We start from the raw sequence: 16,197 nt of genomic DNA, 5'->3' as shown, positions 1-16,197 counted from the left end.
GGCATACCGGGAGTCTAATACACACTGGATATCTGTAAAGAATTACATATAGAAAGGAGTTAAATGAGAAGTAGGAAAGGCATCCAAGTTTTGAAGGTAGTCAAAATCAATCTGTAATAGTGGAGATGAAACATACAAGCCAGATTTTGAAGTTCCTTTTTGGTATTGTTAAAACTTGTGAAGGTTACTTCTTAGGGTTACAGTCTTAGTCTGAGCACCAGAGGATGTCTCTTTTTAATTTGTTCACCTGGAAGGAGCATCTTTTTCTAATTTGCACAAAGTCACCTTAATGCCTAGTGTTAGGCACCCCATTTTAGGCTGCAAAATGTGAACATTTTAGCAAGAGGGAAAGAATCAAGAATGGTATTCTGCATATTTTTCTGCAGATTCAGGCTTTTATTTAACTTTTATTATCTAATCAGATGAAGTATCTTTCTGAATAGCAAATAGAATTTAAAGTAAAAGCTTGAGAGATTAGGAAACAGTAAATGACTGAGATATGATGGAAAACAAGTATGTTAAGTGCCAGTGACGTGTCTTGCATTGCACTTGGTTTTAGGCACATATGGTGTGGAACTTTATTTTATTACAGCATCCAAATGAGACTGGTGACTTTTTAAATTTGCATAAAATGAAAATATGATTTAGAAAGATTAAATGATTTCCCAAAGTACCCCCTTTTAGGAAGAGGCAGAGCCTCACAAAGGAGTTACAGGTCTAAAGAGATTAATTATTTTTAAAATTAGCTCAGAGCCAAGCCAAGTTTTCAACAGACATAAGCATTTAACTAGTTTTCAAAAGGAAAAGGTACTATATAAAAATCAAATCCCATTTTAGTTCTAGAAAACATTCGCAGAAGCAGAAATACCACAGGAGCAAACATAATAAAGGAAGATTTGTATCCCTGTTCCCTGTCTAGCAATGCTCTATGGGAGCAAACTGTATGCTAAAGGCAATTAATCTGTAGTAATCTGTTGCAAAGATTGTGCGTGATTGGCCTGTGGAAGCTTCCTGTGTTGTGATTTAAAGCACGGAGGGTGTGGCCTGCCTTCAGAGGCTGCTTGTGATTGGACGGGCTGGGCTGCCGCTCAATCTCTGCCAGGAATGTGGTTTGAAGCGCTGGGAGGTTAGAGGCTCAGAGGCGTTTACAAAATTGTGGCTGTCAGAGAGGGAAGTGCACATGAATTTTCAAGACAGCATTGGAAAGCGTTCCGCCCACAGTTCCTCTGTTCTCAACGTCTCAGTTTTATCAGGACAAATTCTAAATTAAGGTATGATCATTTTCTCTCTCTGTGTACAAAGGATTTAAAAAGGAGGAGGAGTGAGAGATGTAAGTTCCTGTTTTTACAGTACCTCTATTGTGAGCTCCATGGTAGTGAAAATCGCTGAATCTACTTTTGCTCCCATGTGTTTAATGCAGATCATTGGTGTATTGAACTAATTTTTTTGTCCTGCATGTAGAGATTTCAGTGGAAGTTTTAATGGTGAATTTTTAAGATTTATTGATACAGATATGAGTGTAGATCTTTTTGAAAATTCTTTCTTGAGCCATAAAAATCCTAAATTTACTTAGAATTTAAGGTTTTATCTGCAGTTATCTTCTCAGAAAGACTTCAGATGGGTATTTTGGGAGAGTAGGAGAAGAGTTTTGAACATCCATCACGTTTTACCAGTAGTAAAATAAAAACCTTCCAATCAAGCTGCCTCTCATTTATTCTTCAGAAATGAAGAGACTTTCTTTCTTGTCTTTGGAGGCAGCAGACTTGTAAAATTGAGAAATGTTCTTTTATAATCAAATTGTAGTCTTAGACTTGAGACGCATGGAGTTTGTTGTTCAGACTAATATAGTTCTTTCTCCTGGTAACTTTCTCTTGATTTATTATTGTTCTGTTCCTCTGATCCTGTGGGGGCAAACTAGAGCTGCGAGGGTGTGATGTGAGTGGGAGGGCACAGGTTCTCTGGGGAATTATTTTGTCTCCATATGAACAGTTGCTTAAGGAGACCTGGGCAAGTCATTTGATGGATCTGAGATTCAGTTTTCTCACATGTAAAAGGAAGAGTTAGACTAGGTCATCAGTTTTCAGTTTTTCCCCCAGCACACCTGAGAAATACAATCCAGTCCTTTCAGTTAACAGTAGCTCCCTAAAGCGATGACTGTCAGAGTGTGTGTGGGTGTGTGGAAGCTCTTTTCCACCAGGGGCATATGTAGTGGTTGCAGCTGTATGTAGTGGTTGCAGGGGTGTGCCTCCATAGGGCCCTCCATCTTGAGAATCACTGGGCTAAATGGTCTTCGAGGTCCCTCTCAACTCCCAGTTTATGGAACTTAAAAGCAAAATGTTTCTTTGTATAAGGAATTGAAAATAAACTCGTTGAGGACACGGGGAGGGGGAAGGGTAAGCTGGGACAAAGTGAGAGAGTGGAATGGACACTATATACACTACCAAATGTAAAATAGATAGCTAGTGGGAAGGAGCCGCATAGCACAGGGAGATCAGCTCGGTGCTTTGTGACCACCTAGAGGGGTGGGATAGGGAGGGTGGGAGGGAGATGCAAGAGGGAGGAGATATGGGAATATATGTATATGTATAGCTGATTCACTTTGTTATAAAGCAGAAACTAACACCATTGTAAAGCAATTATACTCCAATAATAAAGAAGTTAAAAAAAAAAGAAAATAAACTTGAATTCTAAGGAAGTATTTATTTCATGTCTGTATTTCCCCAAAAAAACCTTTTTAAAAATTATACTTAATGTTTTTTAATAAAAAGTTATTACTTGTCTATTATAAATTTTTTAGCTAAAAAAACTTATTAAAAATCTCTTGTAATCTTTCCACCCAGATGTAACCTTTGTTAACATTTTAGAATATAGCCTTTTCCTATGGATATATGTATATGTAATCAATTAACTTTTGGGAAACCTTTTGGAAAGATACATTTTAGTGCAGTGCAAAGAACACTGAAATTGGCTGCATTACCTACTAGCTGTTACCTGGGAAAAATCACTTAACCTTCCTGAGCCTCAGTTTGCTCATCTGTAAAATGGAGATGATTTCCACATCAAGTTATCATGAGGTTTAAATGAAAACTTCATGTGAAAACAACAGTGTCTGACACAAAACAGATGCAAATTGTTACATTTTCTTTTCCACTCTTCCCTAGAAATGTTATTAAGGACTATTATTTTTATAAGAGTTTAAAGAATTAGGGATTTTATTTTTTTTTTTCAATTCAGTGCCATATGAAGGCTCAGAAGAGGGGTAAAGAACAACAGCTTGACATTATGAACAAGCAGTACAAACAACTTGAAAGTCGTTTGGATGAGATACTTTCTAGAATTGCTAAAGAAACTGAAGAGATTAAGGACCTTGAACAACAGCTTACTGAAGGTGAGAATTTAAGTATGATTTAAGGTAAATCAGATTCAGTGTTAATAAAAGACAAATAACAGGCATTAATCCAGATATTAGCTGAATATGCTTCAGCTGTTAGTACTAGTATTTGATAGGGAAATATTTGCAGAGTACTCAAAAATGTTTAATAAAATTAAAAATTTTTATTTTAGTTTTCTTGGGTTGATGTCCTAGTGAGTCAGGTCACTATGGCAAGAAATCCGTACATTATCATGATAAACTCTGGCATGTGATTGTCTTCTTCTAAGGCCTAAAATCTTTTCAGGAGCAAAGAGTCCGTTGATATCAGGCATTCGGTGTCTGGTTATAAGGAGACTGCAGAAAGAATTTTAGGATCTATTTCTGCAGTGCAAATTTCAATTGTGACATTGCTGGGAATTCCCAGGTGGTCCAGTGATTAGGACTCTTTTGCTTTTACTGCCATGGGCCCAGGTTCAATCCCTAGTTGGGGAACTAAGATCCCACAAGCTGCACAGTGTGGCCAAAAAAGAAAATTTTTTAAATAAATAATAAAAATAGATCTTCCACCCATTTAAAAAAATCATTTAAAAAAAATGTGACATTGCCATAATAGTGGAAGAGGAAGATAATAGACTGTAAGTGATGAGAGCCTTGGCTTGTGGTAAAAAGACCCCAGTCCTTGTTTTGCCATTATCAGCTGTGTTACCTGGGATAAATTATTTCTGTCATGATCATTAGTTTGGGGAAGATTAAATGAAATAGTGTTCATGAAGTGCCTGGACATAGTAAACCCAATATATGGTTTGTTTGTTTTTATAAGTCTTCAGGTTACAGGTTAATGCTGCTAGTCTGGGATTTGACTTGGTTTTGTTTTGTGTGTCTAGCAGCAAGAACTGTTTTGTTGCACACTTTTCGTTATTTTATTTGGAAATCACTACTTTAAACTTTTTATAGCATGTATTAAGCATTTCATAAGCAATGCCAATGAATATACTATTTTTATTGTGTACCTGCTTAATACTCCTGTACCATGGATAATAGGGGGGAAAGCTATTACTATATCTTGAAAATGAAATCTAAGATAGTAGGAAATAATTGAAAGCTTAAAATGTCATTCTTAGCTAGTAACAATAGCTAAGGAGACTAAATGCAGTAATTATGTATCTTGAAAGCATTTTCTTATATATATTATCGTCTTCCCTTTCTTCGTCTTGCTTAGGCCAGATAGCAGCAAATGAAGCCCTGAAGAAGGACTTAGAAGGTGTCATCAGTGGGTTGCAAGAATACCTGGGGACTGTCAAAGGCCAGGCTACTCAGGCCCAGAATGAGTGCAGAAGGCTACAGGATGAGAAAGAGACATTGCTGCAGAGATTGACTGAGGTCAAGCAGGAAAGGGACCAACTGGAAATAGTTGCCTTAGATGCAGAAAATATGAGGAAGGTATGATTTGTTTCTTCTTGTCTGTTTTCCTTACCTTCAGAAGTGGATGATGTCCAAGTTAAGTTAGTTAAGGAAGTTAGTTAAGGAAGTTAGCCACAGTGCAATTATAAGTGGCAAAAGTGTTAGGGGCTATTTAGTGTTTTGGGGTTTTTTTCCCCTTTAGTTGTGACACACTTGGAAGCATTATTTTTCCCTTACTAAGAAAAGGAAGATTATTTTAGCTGAATTGCTATCCCTGAAAAGTATTGTGATCAAATAACTCTAAAGAATAAGAAATTATAGCTATTACAAATACTGTATTAGATGTTCATATTTTGTTATTTGTGTAGCAAAATTAAGCATAACATAATTTTTCTTATTCTTGTTGCTGTTACTTCATAATTGTAGTATTATTTTACAGATAACAAAACAGACACAGCATTGTAAATTATACCCTTCCATGCTTGATTTGTTGACATTCATTTGGAGATTTCACTTGCTCTGTTTTAGTTGTTTGGTAAACTTTACATTGCAGGAGAACCCAGATTCCCAAACCTCATCCTCAGTAGGGCTGGCTTTGGAAATTTGAATTAATTTGTTTTAATGTTATGAAATTTATCAGACATATAAGAATATCAAAAATATTTAACACTATGTACTCACAGCTTAAAAACTAAAACATACAGATATATTTGAAACCCTCTGTGTACCCCTCCCAGAGGTAGCAAAATCCTGAATATGGTTATCATTTCCCTCTATCTCTCTTCTTTTATTATATGTGTATCCATCTATAAACAATACGTATTATAGTTTTGCATAATTTTAGGATTTATATAAAAAGTACATAATGTATTCTTTGGCTACTTCCTTTCTTCCTTCATGTTTATGTTTTTGAGAATTATGCAAGTTGATACATGTAGCTCTATTTTTATTGATGTATATAGCATCCCATTGTATGTGCCTACCACAAATTTATTGCTTATTCATTCTCCTCTTGGGGGATATTGAGGTGGTTTCCATTCTTTTGCTATTACAATATTGAGAGTGACATTCTTACACACATCCTGAGCATGGGGACTGTGTTCACAGTGGAACTGTGAGTCAGAGTGTACGTGCCTTCTCAGCTTCACTAGATATTGTCAAATTACTGTCCATAGTGATTTTGTGAATTTCTGTTCCCCCCAGCAGTGTGAAGGGCTACCATTACACCACATCCTTGACATCACCTTAATGTTATCACTTTTATTTTGTAAGCCTTAATTTTGAAATAATTTCAAGCTTACAGGAGAGTTGCAAGAATAGCTCACTATACCTTCCATTCAGAGTCACCAATTTATTTTGCCACATTTGCTTTCTGTCTCATATAAAATTTTACATGATTTTATATACATTGTTATATAAATTTTTTTCTTAATCATTTTAGAATTAGCGGTAGACATCATGCTCTTTAGCTTCTAAATATTTCAGTATGTTTCCTGAGAACAAGGACATTTTCTAAGATAAACACAGAATAAAGATCAAATTCAGGAAATTTAACATTTTGTCAGACTTAGTGTTTGCCAATGTGCTGAGTTTGAAATGATGTCTTTTTTATGAAAATTTTTACATTTACAGGAAAGTTGAAAGAATAATTCATTGAGCATCTATGTGCTCTCTTAGATTCAACAAATATTTTTCTATATCTTTTTTTTTTGCTGGGTCATTTGAAAATTGCAGATATTATGACATCATCCCTTCAGTACATATCTCTTAAAAATGAGGACATTTTCCTACATCAGTGCAATACCATTATTATACCTAGGAAAATTAACAGCAATTCCCTAATATTATCTAATATCTGAGCCATATTCACATTTTCCCAATTGTGCCAAGAATGTCTTTCATGGTGCGCGCACGCGCGCGCGTGTGTGTGTGTAGAATCCAGCTGGTAGTTCTGTAGCGTGTCCCATGTTCTGGATTTATCTGATTGTTTCCTCATGGTTTGTTTAACTTGTTTCTCTATGCTCTGTGCAAAATTGTGTCTTGTTTTAACTGCATTTTCACTTGATTACTGGAGATGTTAAGTACTTTTCATCTGTTTATTTGCCATTCAGTTTTTCTCTTCAGTGAAATCCCTATTCATATTCTTTGCCCATTTTTTCTATTGGATTGTCTGTTTCTTAATGATTTGTAGGAACTTTTTATATATTCTGGATATTAATCCTCTGTTGGTTATAAGTAGTGTCTGCATTTTGGACAAGCAACCCATATGATTCAGATGCCAGGTGGTCTTTTGATCCCTTACTGAGAAACTCTTCTATAGAAGTTCTTATCACAGGATTCTCCTCTTTAATCAGAATAGTTTAATTCTTCAAGATTCCAAATAAACAGGTGAAAGCTATAATGTGTAATCATAAAAAAATAGGCTAAAATGAATCAGAACTGTAGTATGCTAATCAACAGGTACTTATATTCTTGTTAACACTCGTTTAAGCTTCTCTCTCATCCTTAATATTAGAGAGTGCTAGTCCCATTTTGTTCTTCTGATAAGTGAACATACTGTGGTTTAACAGGAAGAGTGTGGGCTTTGGAGTCAGAAATCTCAGTTCATATGCTGACTCTGTCCTTCTTTTAGCTGCACAGCTCTGTGCTGTTTACTTAGATCTTCATTCTCCATTTCCTCATCTATAAAACGGGGATAATACTTTACCTTACACAGTTACTGTGAGGATGTAATTAAATAATGAATGTGAAAACATTTATTCCAGTGTCTGAAGGAAAATAGGCCTTAAATTTTATCCTCCTCTCTTCTTTCTTCTTACGAATACATAAGACTCATTTAAAGTATCACACAACTGGTTACTTTGGAAAACATGTTGTAGCTTACTGATTTTTCTTACTACATTTAGTCAGTGTTTTTGTTTTCCAGCCTGGATTCACACAGCCTGCAGCTTCATCGTATTGCCATTGAATACTCTGTGCCTGGCCAGCACTGGCTGGCCAGCATTTACTTTAAGTGCTCACGTTACTTATAATGACTTGCAGATGCTTAAGCAGCACACTGAGGGTTCTGTACTTAAAACACTGAATCCTTGCAGGAGCTTGCAGAGCTAGAAAGCGCCCTTCAGGAGCAGCATGAGGTGAATGCATCCCTGCAGCAGACCCAAGGAGATCTCAGTGCCTACGAGGCTGAGCTAGAGGCTCAGTTAAAAATAAAGGATGCCGAAGCCAACCAGCTCAAAGAAGAGTTGGAAAAACTAACAAGGCTCAGCCAGGTAAGTAAGAGCACAAAGCCATCTAGGCTGGGCCTTAACATAACAACTTTCCTTTAATTTAATCGAAGATTAAACACTTTTTAATATAATGTATGTGGAGTGATGGGAAGAGCACATTTTTGGAGTCAGACATTCTGAGCTTAAATATGACCCATGTGTGAACATGGGCAACTCACTTCATGGCTCTGAGCCTCTGACAAATGCCTCATCATCTGTAAAGCGGGTTATGGTGAGGGTAAGTGAGACAATGGGCCTGAAAGCACCTAGCAGTTGGTAATCAATAAATTCTAGTTGTTCTTTCTCAAAACAGCTTTAAGAGACCTCTTTTAAGTTGATATTAAATTTTACTTTGCTACTTCCTGTTCTGGTTGGATGAAATACCCACTAGTTTAATTATATTTGAAAATTAGTGAAATATTTATTCATCCAATAAATACTTATCGATTGGCCATTAAGGGCCAGGTGCCATGGATGCTGTAGGGAGTAGCACAGACATGGTTATGTCCTTGTGAAGCTGACAGTCTGGTAGGTGAAACAGGTGTCGGACAAAGAAAACGATAGGGTTCTGTGCTAGGGGGGTGGTGGTCAGGGAAGACTGCCCTATGGAAATGGTGTTTCAGCCGAGACTTCAAGGGGAACTAGGATTTGGCTGTGCAGAGGGAGCAGAGGTGAAAGGGTAGAGGTAAGGGATGTGTTCTAGGCAGAGAGGCAAGGAGAGAGAGCTTAATGCATTTGAAGTGCTGAAAGTATGCCTCCAATATGCCAGGAGCGAGAAGAGGAGTAGGGAATGAGAGTGAGAGATAAGGGCAGAGAGGAAGACAGAGGCCAGTTATAATATATTCTTGATCACATTAAAATACAGTTTTGTTTAGCTATTAGCCAAATGGGTTGCATCTTCCTCCAGGAAGCCCACCCTCACCTTCTGTTATGCCTGCTGAAAATCTGGATTCGGGACTCTACTTTGATTTTCCTTTAACCTGTGCTCAGTCAAAGCATTTTAGCTTGTGTATGAAATCATCTGTTTAGATTGTCTGTCTCTCCTGCTAGACTCAGAGCACAGTGAATGCCCAGATTGTAGATGCCTGTTTCAGTGCCTGGCACATGAGGAGGGTCAATAGGTTCTAACTGGATGAAAGTTAAATAAAATAAGATAGTTCGAAACAGGCACATGAAAAGACGCTCAACATCGCTAATTATTAGAGAAATGCAAATCAAAACTACAATGAGGTACCACTTCACACTGGTCAGAATGGCCATCATCTACAAATAATAAATGCTGGAGAGGGTGTGGAGAAAAGGAAACCCTCCTACACTGTTGGGGGAATGTAGATTGGTGCAGTCACTATGGAGAAGTGGAGGTTCCTTAAAAAACTAAAAATAGAGTTACTGTATCATCCAGCAATCCCACTCCTGGGCATATATCTGGAAAAGATGAAAACTAATTCGAAAAGATACATGGACCCCAGTGTTCATAGCAGCACTATTTACAATAGCCAAGACATGGGAGCAACCTAAATGTCCATCGACATATGTATGGATAAAGATGTGGTATTTATACACAATGGAATATTACTCAGCTGTAAAAAAAAAAAATGAAATAGTGCCATTTGCAGCAACATAGATGGGCCCAGAGATTATCATACTAAGTGAAGTAAATCAGACAGAGAAAGACGACTATCATATGATATCACTTATATGTGGAATCTAAAAAAATGATACAAATGAACTTATTTACAAAACAGAAATAGACTCACAGACATAGAAAACAAACTTATGGTTACCAAAGGGGAAAGGGGGGAGGAGGGATAAATTGGGAATTTGGGATTAACATATACACACTACTGTATATAAAATAGGGAAACAACAAGGACCTACTATATAGCACAGGGAACTATATGCAATATCTTGTATTGATAATAACCTATAATGGAAAAGAATCTGAAAAAGAATAGATATATATTTGTATAACTGAATCACTTTGCTGTATACTGAAACATTGTAAATCAACTATAATTTAAAATTAATTAATCATTAAAAAAAATAAGATAGTTTGAATCCCAGGAATTCATGTAAAATGGCATTCATATGATTAGAAAAGGATATAAAAATAGGCTTATTATAATAATTGTAATTACTTTGTGTTCCTTTACTTACTAGATACCAAATGATATCAAATGACCATTTGCCAGTTGTCAGTGTTATATTTCTTAAGAGTACCAAGCTTTATAAAACTCTAGTTGACCTGATCAGAGTGTGGAAAACAAGAGGTTGGGAAGGAAACAATTAAAATAACAGTAAATACATATTTTTAAATAATAGTAAATACAATTTCTGGATAGCATCTTCTTTGAAATAAATTTTCAAAAGTTTTTAAGCAAGCCCTTACTGGCTTAAAATCCATTGTCTTTTGTACTTCCATTGTCCTTTATTTTTTTTTCTTATAAGTCTTGACAAAAATATTACAGCAGCCTGGCCTTTTCACAAATTCATATGGTATTGAAAGGGACATTCCTTTCCTTGCATCAGGACTACCAAGATTGGTCTTCAAACCACACATCGAGATTGTGGAGCATAACAGATCTTCTCTCTCTGCTTTACAGATCTATGATTGGTACCCTTTAGTTATATGAAATCACTTGTGATGCTTGTTAAATGCAGATTCCTGGGACTTGCCCTAGAAATTCTGCCCATCAAGTCTGAGAGGGAGTCCAGGCATCTGTATTTTTAACAGGTGCAGCAAGTGATTTTGATGCAGGTATTTGAGGACCACAGTGTGAGAAATATTGGTCTAAGGGAAAAGAGAGCAGTAACTGTTGAGTCACTCACAGAGCTTTTAAAGGCTCACTCCTGGAGATTCTGAATTGGTGTATCTGGGCTGAGCTGATTCTGATGCTTGCTCTTCCTTATGTATTAATAGTTTAAGGAGGCATGTGAAAAACTTACCTTGGGCTTTTAAACTTGGGGGTACAAATGTAAAACTGAGTTGTTATAAAACCAAAGCTCCCAAGGGATTGCATGTGTATGTAAATTTATTTATGCCTTATTAGATCATAAATTATTGCTATTTTACTTTTTTTGTATCATCGCTTCCTATGGCAATAGTTAGAACAATCAGCTGTTCAAACAGAACTTGAGAAAGAAAAGCAAGCCCTCAAGAACGCACTCGGAAAAGCCCAGCTCTCAGAAGAAAAGGAACAAGAAAATAGTGAGCTCCGCACCCAACTTAAACAGCTGCAGGTAGAGACTTATTGGCTCCCAATACATTCTTATATGGGACACCCAAAGATGTTGCCATCTTTATGTGAGACACTTCACAACCTGCTCTTACATGTAGTAAGCTACTTGAGTTATTAGAAAAAAGGACTTCTGGATGGGATAGTACCATAGCCTCTGTTGCGATTATTTTAAGATTACTAATATGCATATCCTTTGTGTTGTTCCTATGGTGCTAAGAGATAGAGGCAGTGTCGATAGTAAACAGAGAACACTAGGTAAACCCATGGAGGACAGCAGTACCTTGCATTTCCGCTAGAAGCGGCTTTGTCACCAGACTGAGCTAAAATTAGCAGATTGATGCATTCTTCTTCCACTGAAATATCTTTGTAATTATCCAGGAATTTAACTAGAATGAGTTGCAGTAGAACTTCTTAATTGTAAAGTTTTCAGTCTCCTTCTCAGAAGGAATGTCATTAAAAATGCAGTCATTTTACATTTTTGAGAGTTTTCTTTGGCAGACTATTTTTATAGCTATTGTCACAATAATCTGCCCGACAAACTGCCCGAGAAGCAAGTGGACAGGATTTTCCAGGTAATTAAACGCTCTCAAAGAGGACATACGTCTGAACAAACAAGTACCTGGATCAACACGCAGGTTTCCAGATCTGTGAGGTCAGGGGTCACTTAGCTGACGTAGGTGGCAGCTGTTATACTTCACCACAAATCAAGGGGCAGAGTTATTGTGGTTTGGGGGAAGCTCCAAATATTCATCTAGGGGGATTTGTGACAAATAAGACTAAACTCACCCAAATTCTCTCTCTCTTCTTCCAATGCCTTGAATATTTTTTTCTCAAAGTTTAAGAAAATCTAGTTACCTAGAATTTAATTTTTACTGCTATCATTTCAGCTTCTGAAGTAAATATCATAAAAGATATACATGTTTTCCATTCTTGTGTGTGTTGTGTGTGTGTATTGGGTGTTCACTGGATTATTATTTTTTATTTTTACCTTGGAAATTTTCAAATAATCACAGAATCGGAGAGGAGATAGCCTTATGCCCTTTCGTTTACTCAGCTTAAAGAATTGTCAACATTCTGCTGTTCTTATTTCAATTAATCCACATTTTTTTTTTTGCTGGAATATTTTAAAGAAAATCTCATACATCTTTATTTCAACCATAAATACTTCAGTACACATCTATTAAAGAACAGGACTTCAGGGGTCTCTCTCCAAGGTAGAAATTGAGGTCAGCTTTCCAGAATGCTGGTCCATGCTGTAAGACTCTCTTAGTTGGAACTAGGTCCTTTGGTTACTTGGCCTACTGACCTCCTGATGCGGAGTACAAGTTAAACTCACTCTACATTTATCTTTGTCAGAAATCATTTAGTTGCAGTGAACCAAAACCTACTAACACTAGCTCAAGGAAGGAGACAGGCAGCTTGCTGGTGACCAGAGCTGCTCTGATAACCTTCCAGGGCCTGTGTGGCTCTCATTTCTCCTCTGTCTCCCTGGGCATTGCATTTGGCCCAGCATCAACCCCAGCCCCAAGCTGACATAACCTTACAGGTCTAGCTCTCATACAGACTTGCTGGACTGGATCTTGGTTCATATTTTGGAGAGGGAGAGAACTTGTTTTCTGGCTAGTCAGTGGATTGGCTGTCCTTGGGTCAGATCACCTGTGGCCAGGATTAGAAAGTAGTGCAAATATGGTGGACAGGCACGTTCATTGCAATGCTAATTCTCCAACTTAGTTAACAGTGTTAAAAAAAAAAACCAAAAAACCTAATGTTATACCAAGTTTGAAGAAAATCAATTAAGTAGAATATAGGTATTCAGGGGAATATAGTTAATAGTTTAGGACATAGAACTATTTTTCTGTACAATTTAGGGAAATTTTAGCAGTTTCTTTTTACTTGAAAGAGGTACTGTCTGGATTTAATTCTGGGGTCTAGTTATGTTCATTAGTTTCTTAGTGAAAATATCCTAGCATATAACAAATACTCCCATAGAGAATTGTAAGCTATTAGAGAACTTCAGTATTAGATGTTCCACTTTTCAGTTGATTGGCAGATAAAGCTGAGTATTATGGGAAGGTGTTTTTTGTTTTTTCTAAGTTTGAATTATGTATATTCTCAAGCATATTCAAAAATAGAATACTAAAATGAATCCTTATGTATATATCACTCATCTTCAACAGTTTCAACACATGGACTACCTTACTTCATCTATAACACATGGCCAGTCTTATTTCATCTATAATACCCTCCACACCTCACCCCTCACACTTGTTCACACACTGAATTATTTTGAAGTAAATCCAAAACATCTGATTTTATCTGTAAATACTGTACTATTGTATGTATCTCTAAAAAATAAGGCTTTAAAAAAGAAGCATAGGGTAGTTCCCTGGTGGCCTAGTGGTTATTAGGATTCCGAGCTTTCACTGCTATGGCCCGGCTTCAATCTCTGGTCAGGGAACTGTGATCCCGCAAGCTACGCAGCATGGCCAGAAAAAAAAAAGAGGCATAAACATGGATACTATCATTACACCTTAAAATTACAATAACTCCTGGGCTTCCCTGGTGGCGCAGTGGTTGAGAGTCCGCCTGCCGATGCAGGGGACACAGGTTCGTGCCCCAGTCCGGGAAGATCCCACATGCTGCAGAGCGGCTGGGCCCGTGAGCCATGGCCGCTGAGCCTGCGCGTCCGGAGCCTGTGCTCCGCAACGGGAGAGGCCACAACAGTGAGAGGCCCGCGTACCACAAAAAAAAAAAAAAAAATTACAATAACTCCCTAATATCGTCAAATACCTTAAGTATACAAAATGTTCAAATTATAAATTTTTTAGAAGTGTTATGTTGGAATCAGAATCCAAATAAGGTGCACACGTTGCATTTGGATGACTTGACTCTTGTCTCCTGTAATCTATAGTTTTGCTCCTTTTTTTTCTCTTTGTTACATACTAAAGAAAACCAGGTCTTTGTCCTGTAGAGTTTCCCATAGTCTAGATTTTGGTGGTTGCATCCCCATGGCATTGATTAACATGTTCTTATGTCACATATGGAGGCTTATTTAGATTCAAGTTATTTACTCTTTGGCAAGAAGACAGTCTTAGGTAGTGTTCATACGTACTTTTTTGCATCACGTCAGGACACATCGTAATGCCTGTTTGTGTCTTTTGTGACTTCGGATTAATCAAAAGATTCAGATATTGTCGGCCATAGTGCAAAGGGTTTTTAAAAAATTGGTAAAGGGAGTTGACTGGAACTGTTATATGGTAAATAACATGGGCTGTGTGTGTGTGTATTTGGGTGTATTTTTTATTTTGTTTTGGTAATTTTTACCCCTCTCCATTTTACCCCCTCCACAGGATGACAATAACCTGTTAAAACAGCAACTTAAAGATTTCCAGAATCACCTTAACCATGTAGTTGATGGTTTGATTCGTCCAGAAGAAGTGGCAGCTCGTGTAGATGAGCTAAGGAGAAAACTGAAATCAGGAGCTGGGGAGATGAGGTAATGGAAACTCGAGACCTCCAGGTAGAGAGTGGGCTGAGTTGTGAATGTGGGGTTCAATGATGAAATCACCTTTCCAACTACTGTTAATGGCTGAGTTCTTTTGTAAGGTTTCCCTTTTCCCTTATCATATTACCATGATTGAGACACAGATTGCTTAATTCAAGTGTCTGTCACTGATTTTTTTGATCTTTTGTACTTTTTGGTATTATTTAATTTAAAAAACACAAAGGTTTTACGAGTAACTCATTCTTGAAAGCTTACTGCAGATGGTCAGGAAGTAGAGTCACATTATGCATTTTAAATAGAAAACAAATATCGAAAGAAAACTGAGGCTAATTTGAATATATGAAATGGACATTTATTCTTTGAACACACATTGTTAGCCTGACAGGAGCCTGTGCTTTCAGAGTGGCAACAGTCATTTAATAAAACAATGATCTGCACTCAGGAGGTGCACAGTAATTTGCTACGGATTGACACCAGTCCCATTCCTCACAACTCTTTTTACTTCTGCACTAATTTTACCGGCATGTTTGCACCCAGCATCCAGCATCAAAAATAAAATGTCACACTTATACCATCTTTTTTTTCCCCCCCTTACCAGAATCCATAGTCCTTCAGATGTCTTAGGGAAAAGTCTCGCTGATTTGCAGAAACAGTTCAGTGAAATCCTTACACGTTCCCAGTGGGAAAAAGAGGAAGCTCAAGTGAGAGAGAGAAAACTCCAAGAAGAAGTGGCCCTGCATCAGGAGAAGCTGGCCAGCGGACAAGAAGAGTTCAGGCAGACCTGTGAGAGAGCCCTTGAAGCAAGAGTAAGAGAAGGGCAAGAGGCAGCTAGAGGGAAGTGTTCAGAAAACATTCATATTTTTCAGCAAATTACAGTGCTTCCTTTCTCATGTAAATACAGTGTAGGGAATTCCCGGGTGGTCCAGTGGTTAAGATTCCTTGCTTTCACTGCCCAGGGCCAGGGTTCGATCCCTGATGGGGAACTAAGATCCCACAAGCTGCGTGGCACAGCCAAAAAAAAAAAAAAAAAAGAAAGAAAGAAAGAAAATAGTGTCTGTTATGTAGATTATACCTTAATAAAGGTATACCTTTATAAGGTATACCTTTATTAAGGTATAATTAATAAAGGTATAATTTTTTTAAATACAGTGTAATTGTTGTTAGTTTCACTCCTAATAAGTCAAACTAGGTGTGACTAAAATTCAACTCTAAATGTGGTTACTGATGTCAAAGTCAGGCTTCTTTGTGACACTGTGTTTTCCTTGTTTTGGAAGCAAGTGAGAGATGTTTCTTAACGTGCAAGTGGATAATACAACATCGCTAGAGTGTAGTATAGTGCCAGAATCTGAGTTTTTGATGTAATTATTTTCATGATGAGGCAAACATTAAAATGGATCCTAGAGAGCAGTT

General features: G+C 37.2%; 1 protein-coding gene across 11 annotated transcripts in view; it reads left to right on the top strand.

Annotated features, from left to right (window-relative positions):
- The window catches only part of CNTRL (centriolin), an 84,607-nt gene that overhangs the window by 34,877 nt on the left and 33,533 nt on the right, over nt 1-16,197 (top strand). For all 11 annotated transcript variants that reach the window (XM_060300540.2, XM_060300542.2, XM_030858815.3 and 8 more), the window contains 6 exons: nt 3,235-3,388; nt 4,593-4,813; nt 7,870-8,046; nt 11,149-11,283; nt 14,633-14,778; nt 15,386-15,593. In XM_060300540.2, coding sequence (XP_060156523.1) covers nt 3,235-3,388; nt 4,593-4,813; nt 7,870-8,046; nt 11,149-11,283; nt 14,633-14,778; nt 15,386-15,593 — 1,041 coding nt within the window. The remainder of the gene's footprint in view (nt 1-3,234; nt 3,389-4,592; nt 4,814-7,869; nt 8,047-11,148; nt 11,284-14,632; nt 14,779-15,385; nt 15,594-16,197) is intronic.

This window comes from Globicephala melas, chromosome 6 (genome assembly GCF_963455315.2).
Source record: "Globicephala melas chromosome 6, mGloMel1.2, whole genome shotgun sequence".
In the NCBI taxonomy this organism is placed as follows: domain Eukaryota; kingdom Metazoa; phylum Chordata; class Mammalia; order Artiodactyla; family Delphinidae; genus Globicephala; species Globicephala melas.
The sequence above is the reverse complement of the archived record's forward strand: the minus strand, read 5'-3'. Positions and strand labels throughout refer to the sequence as shown.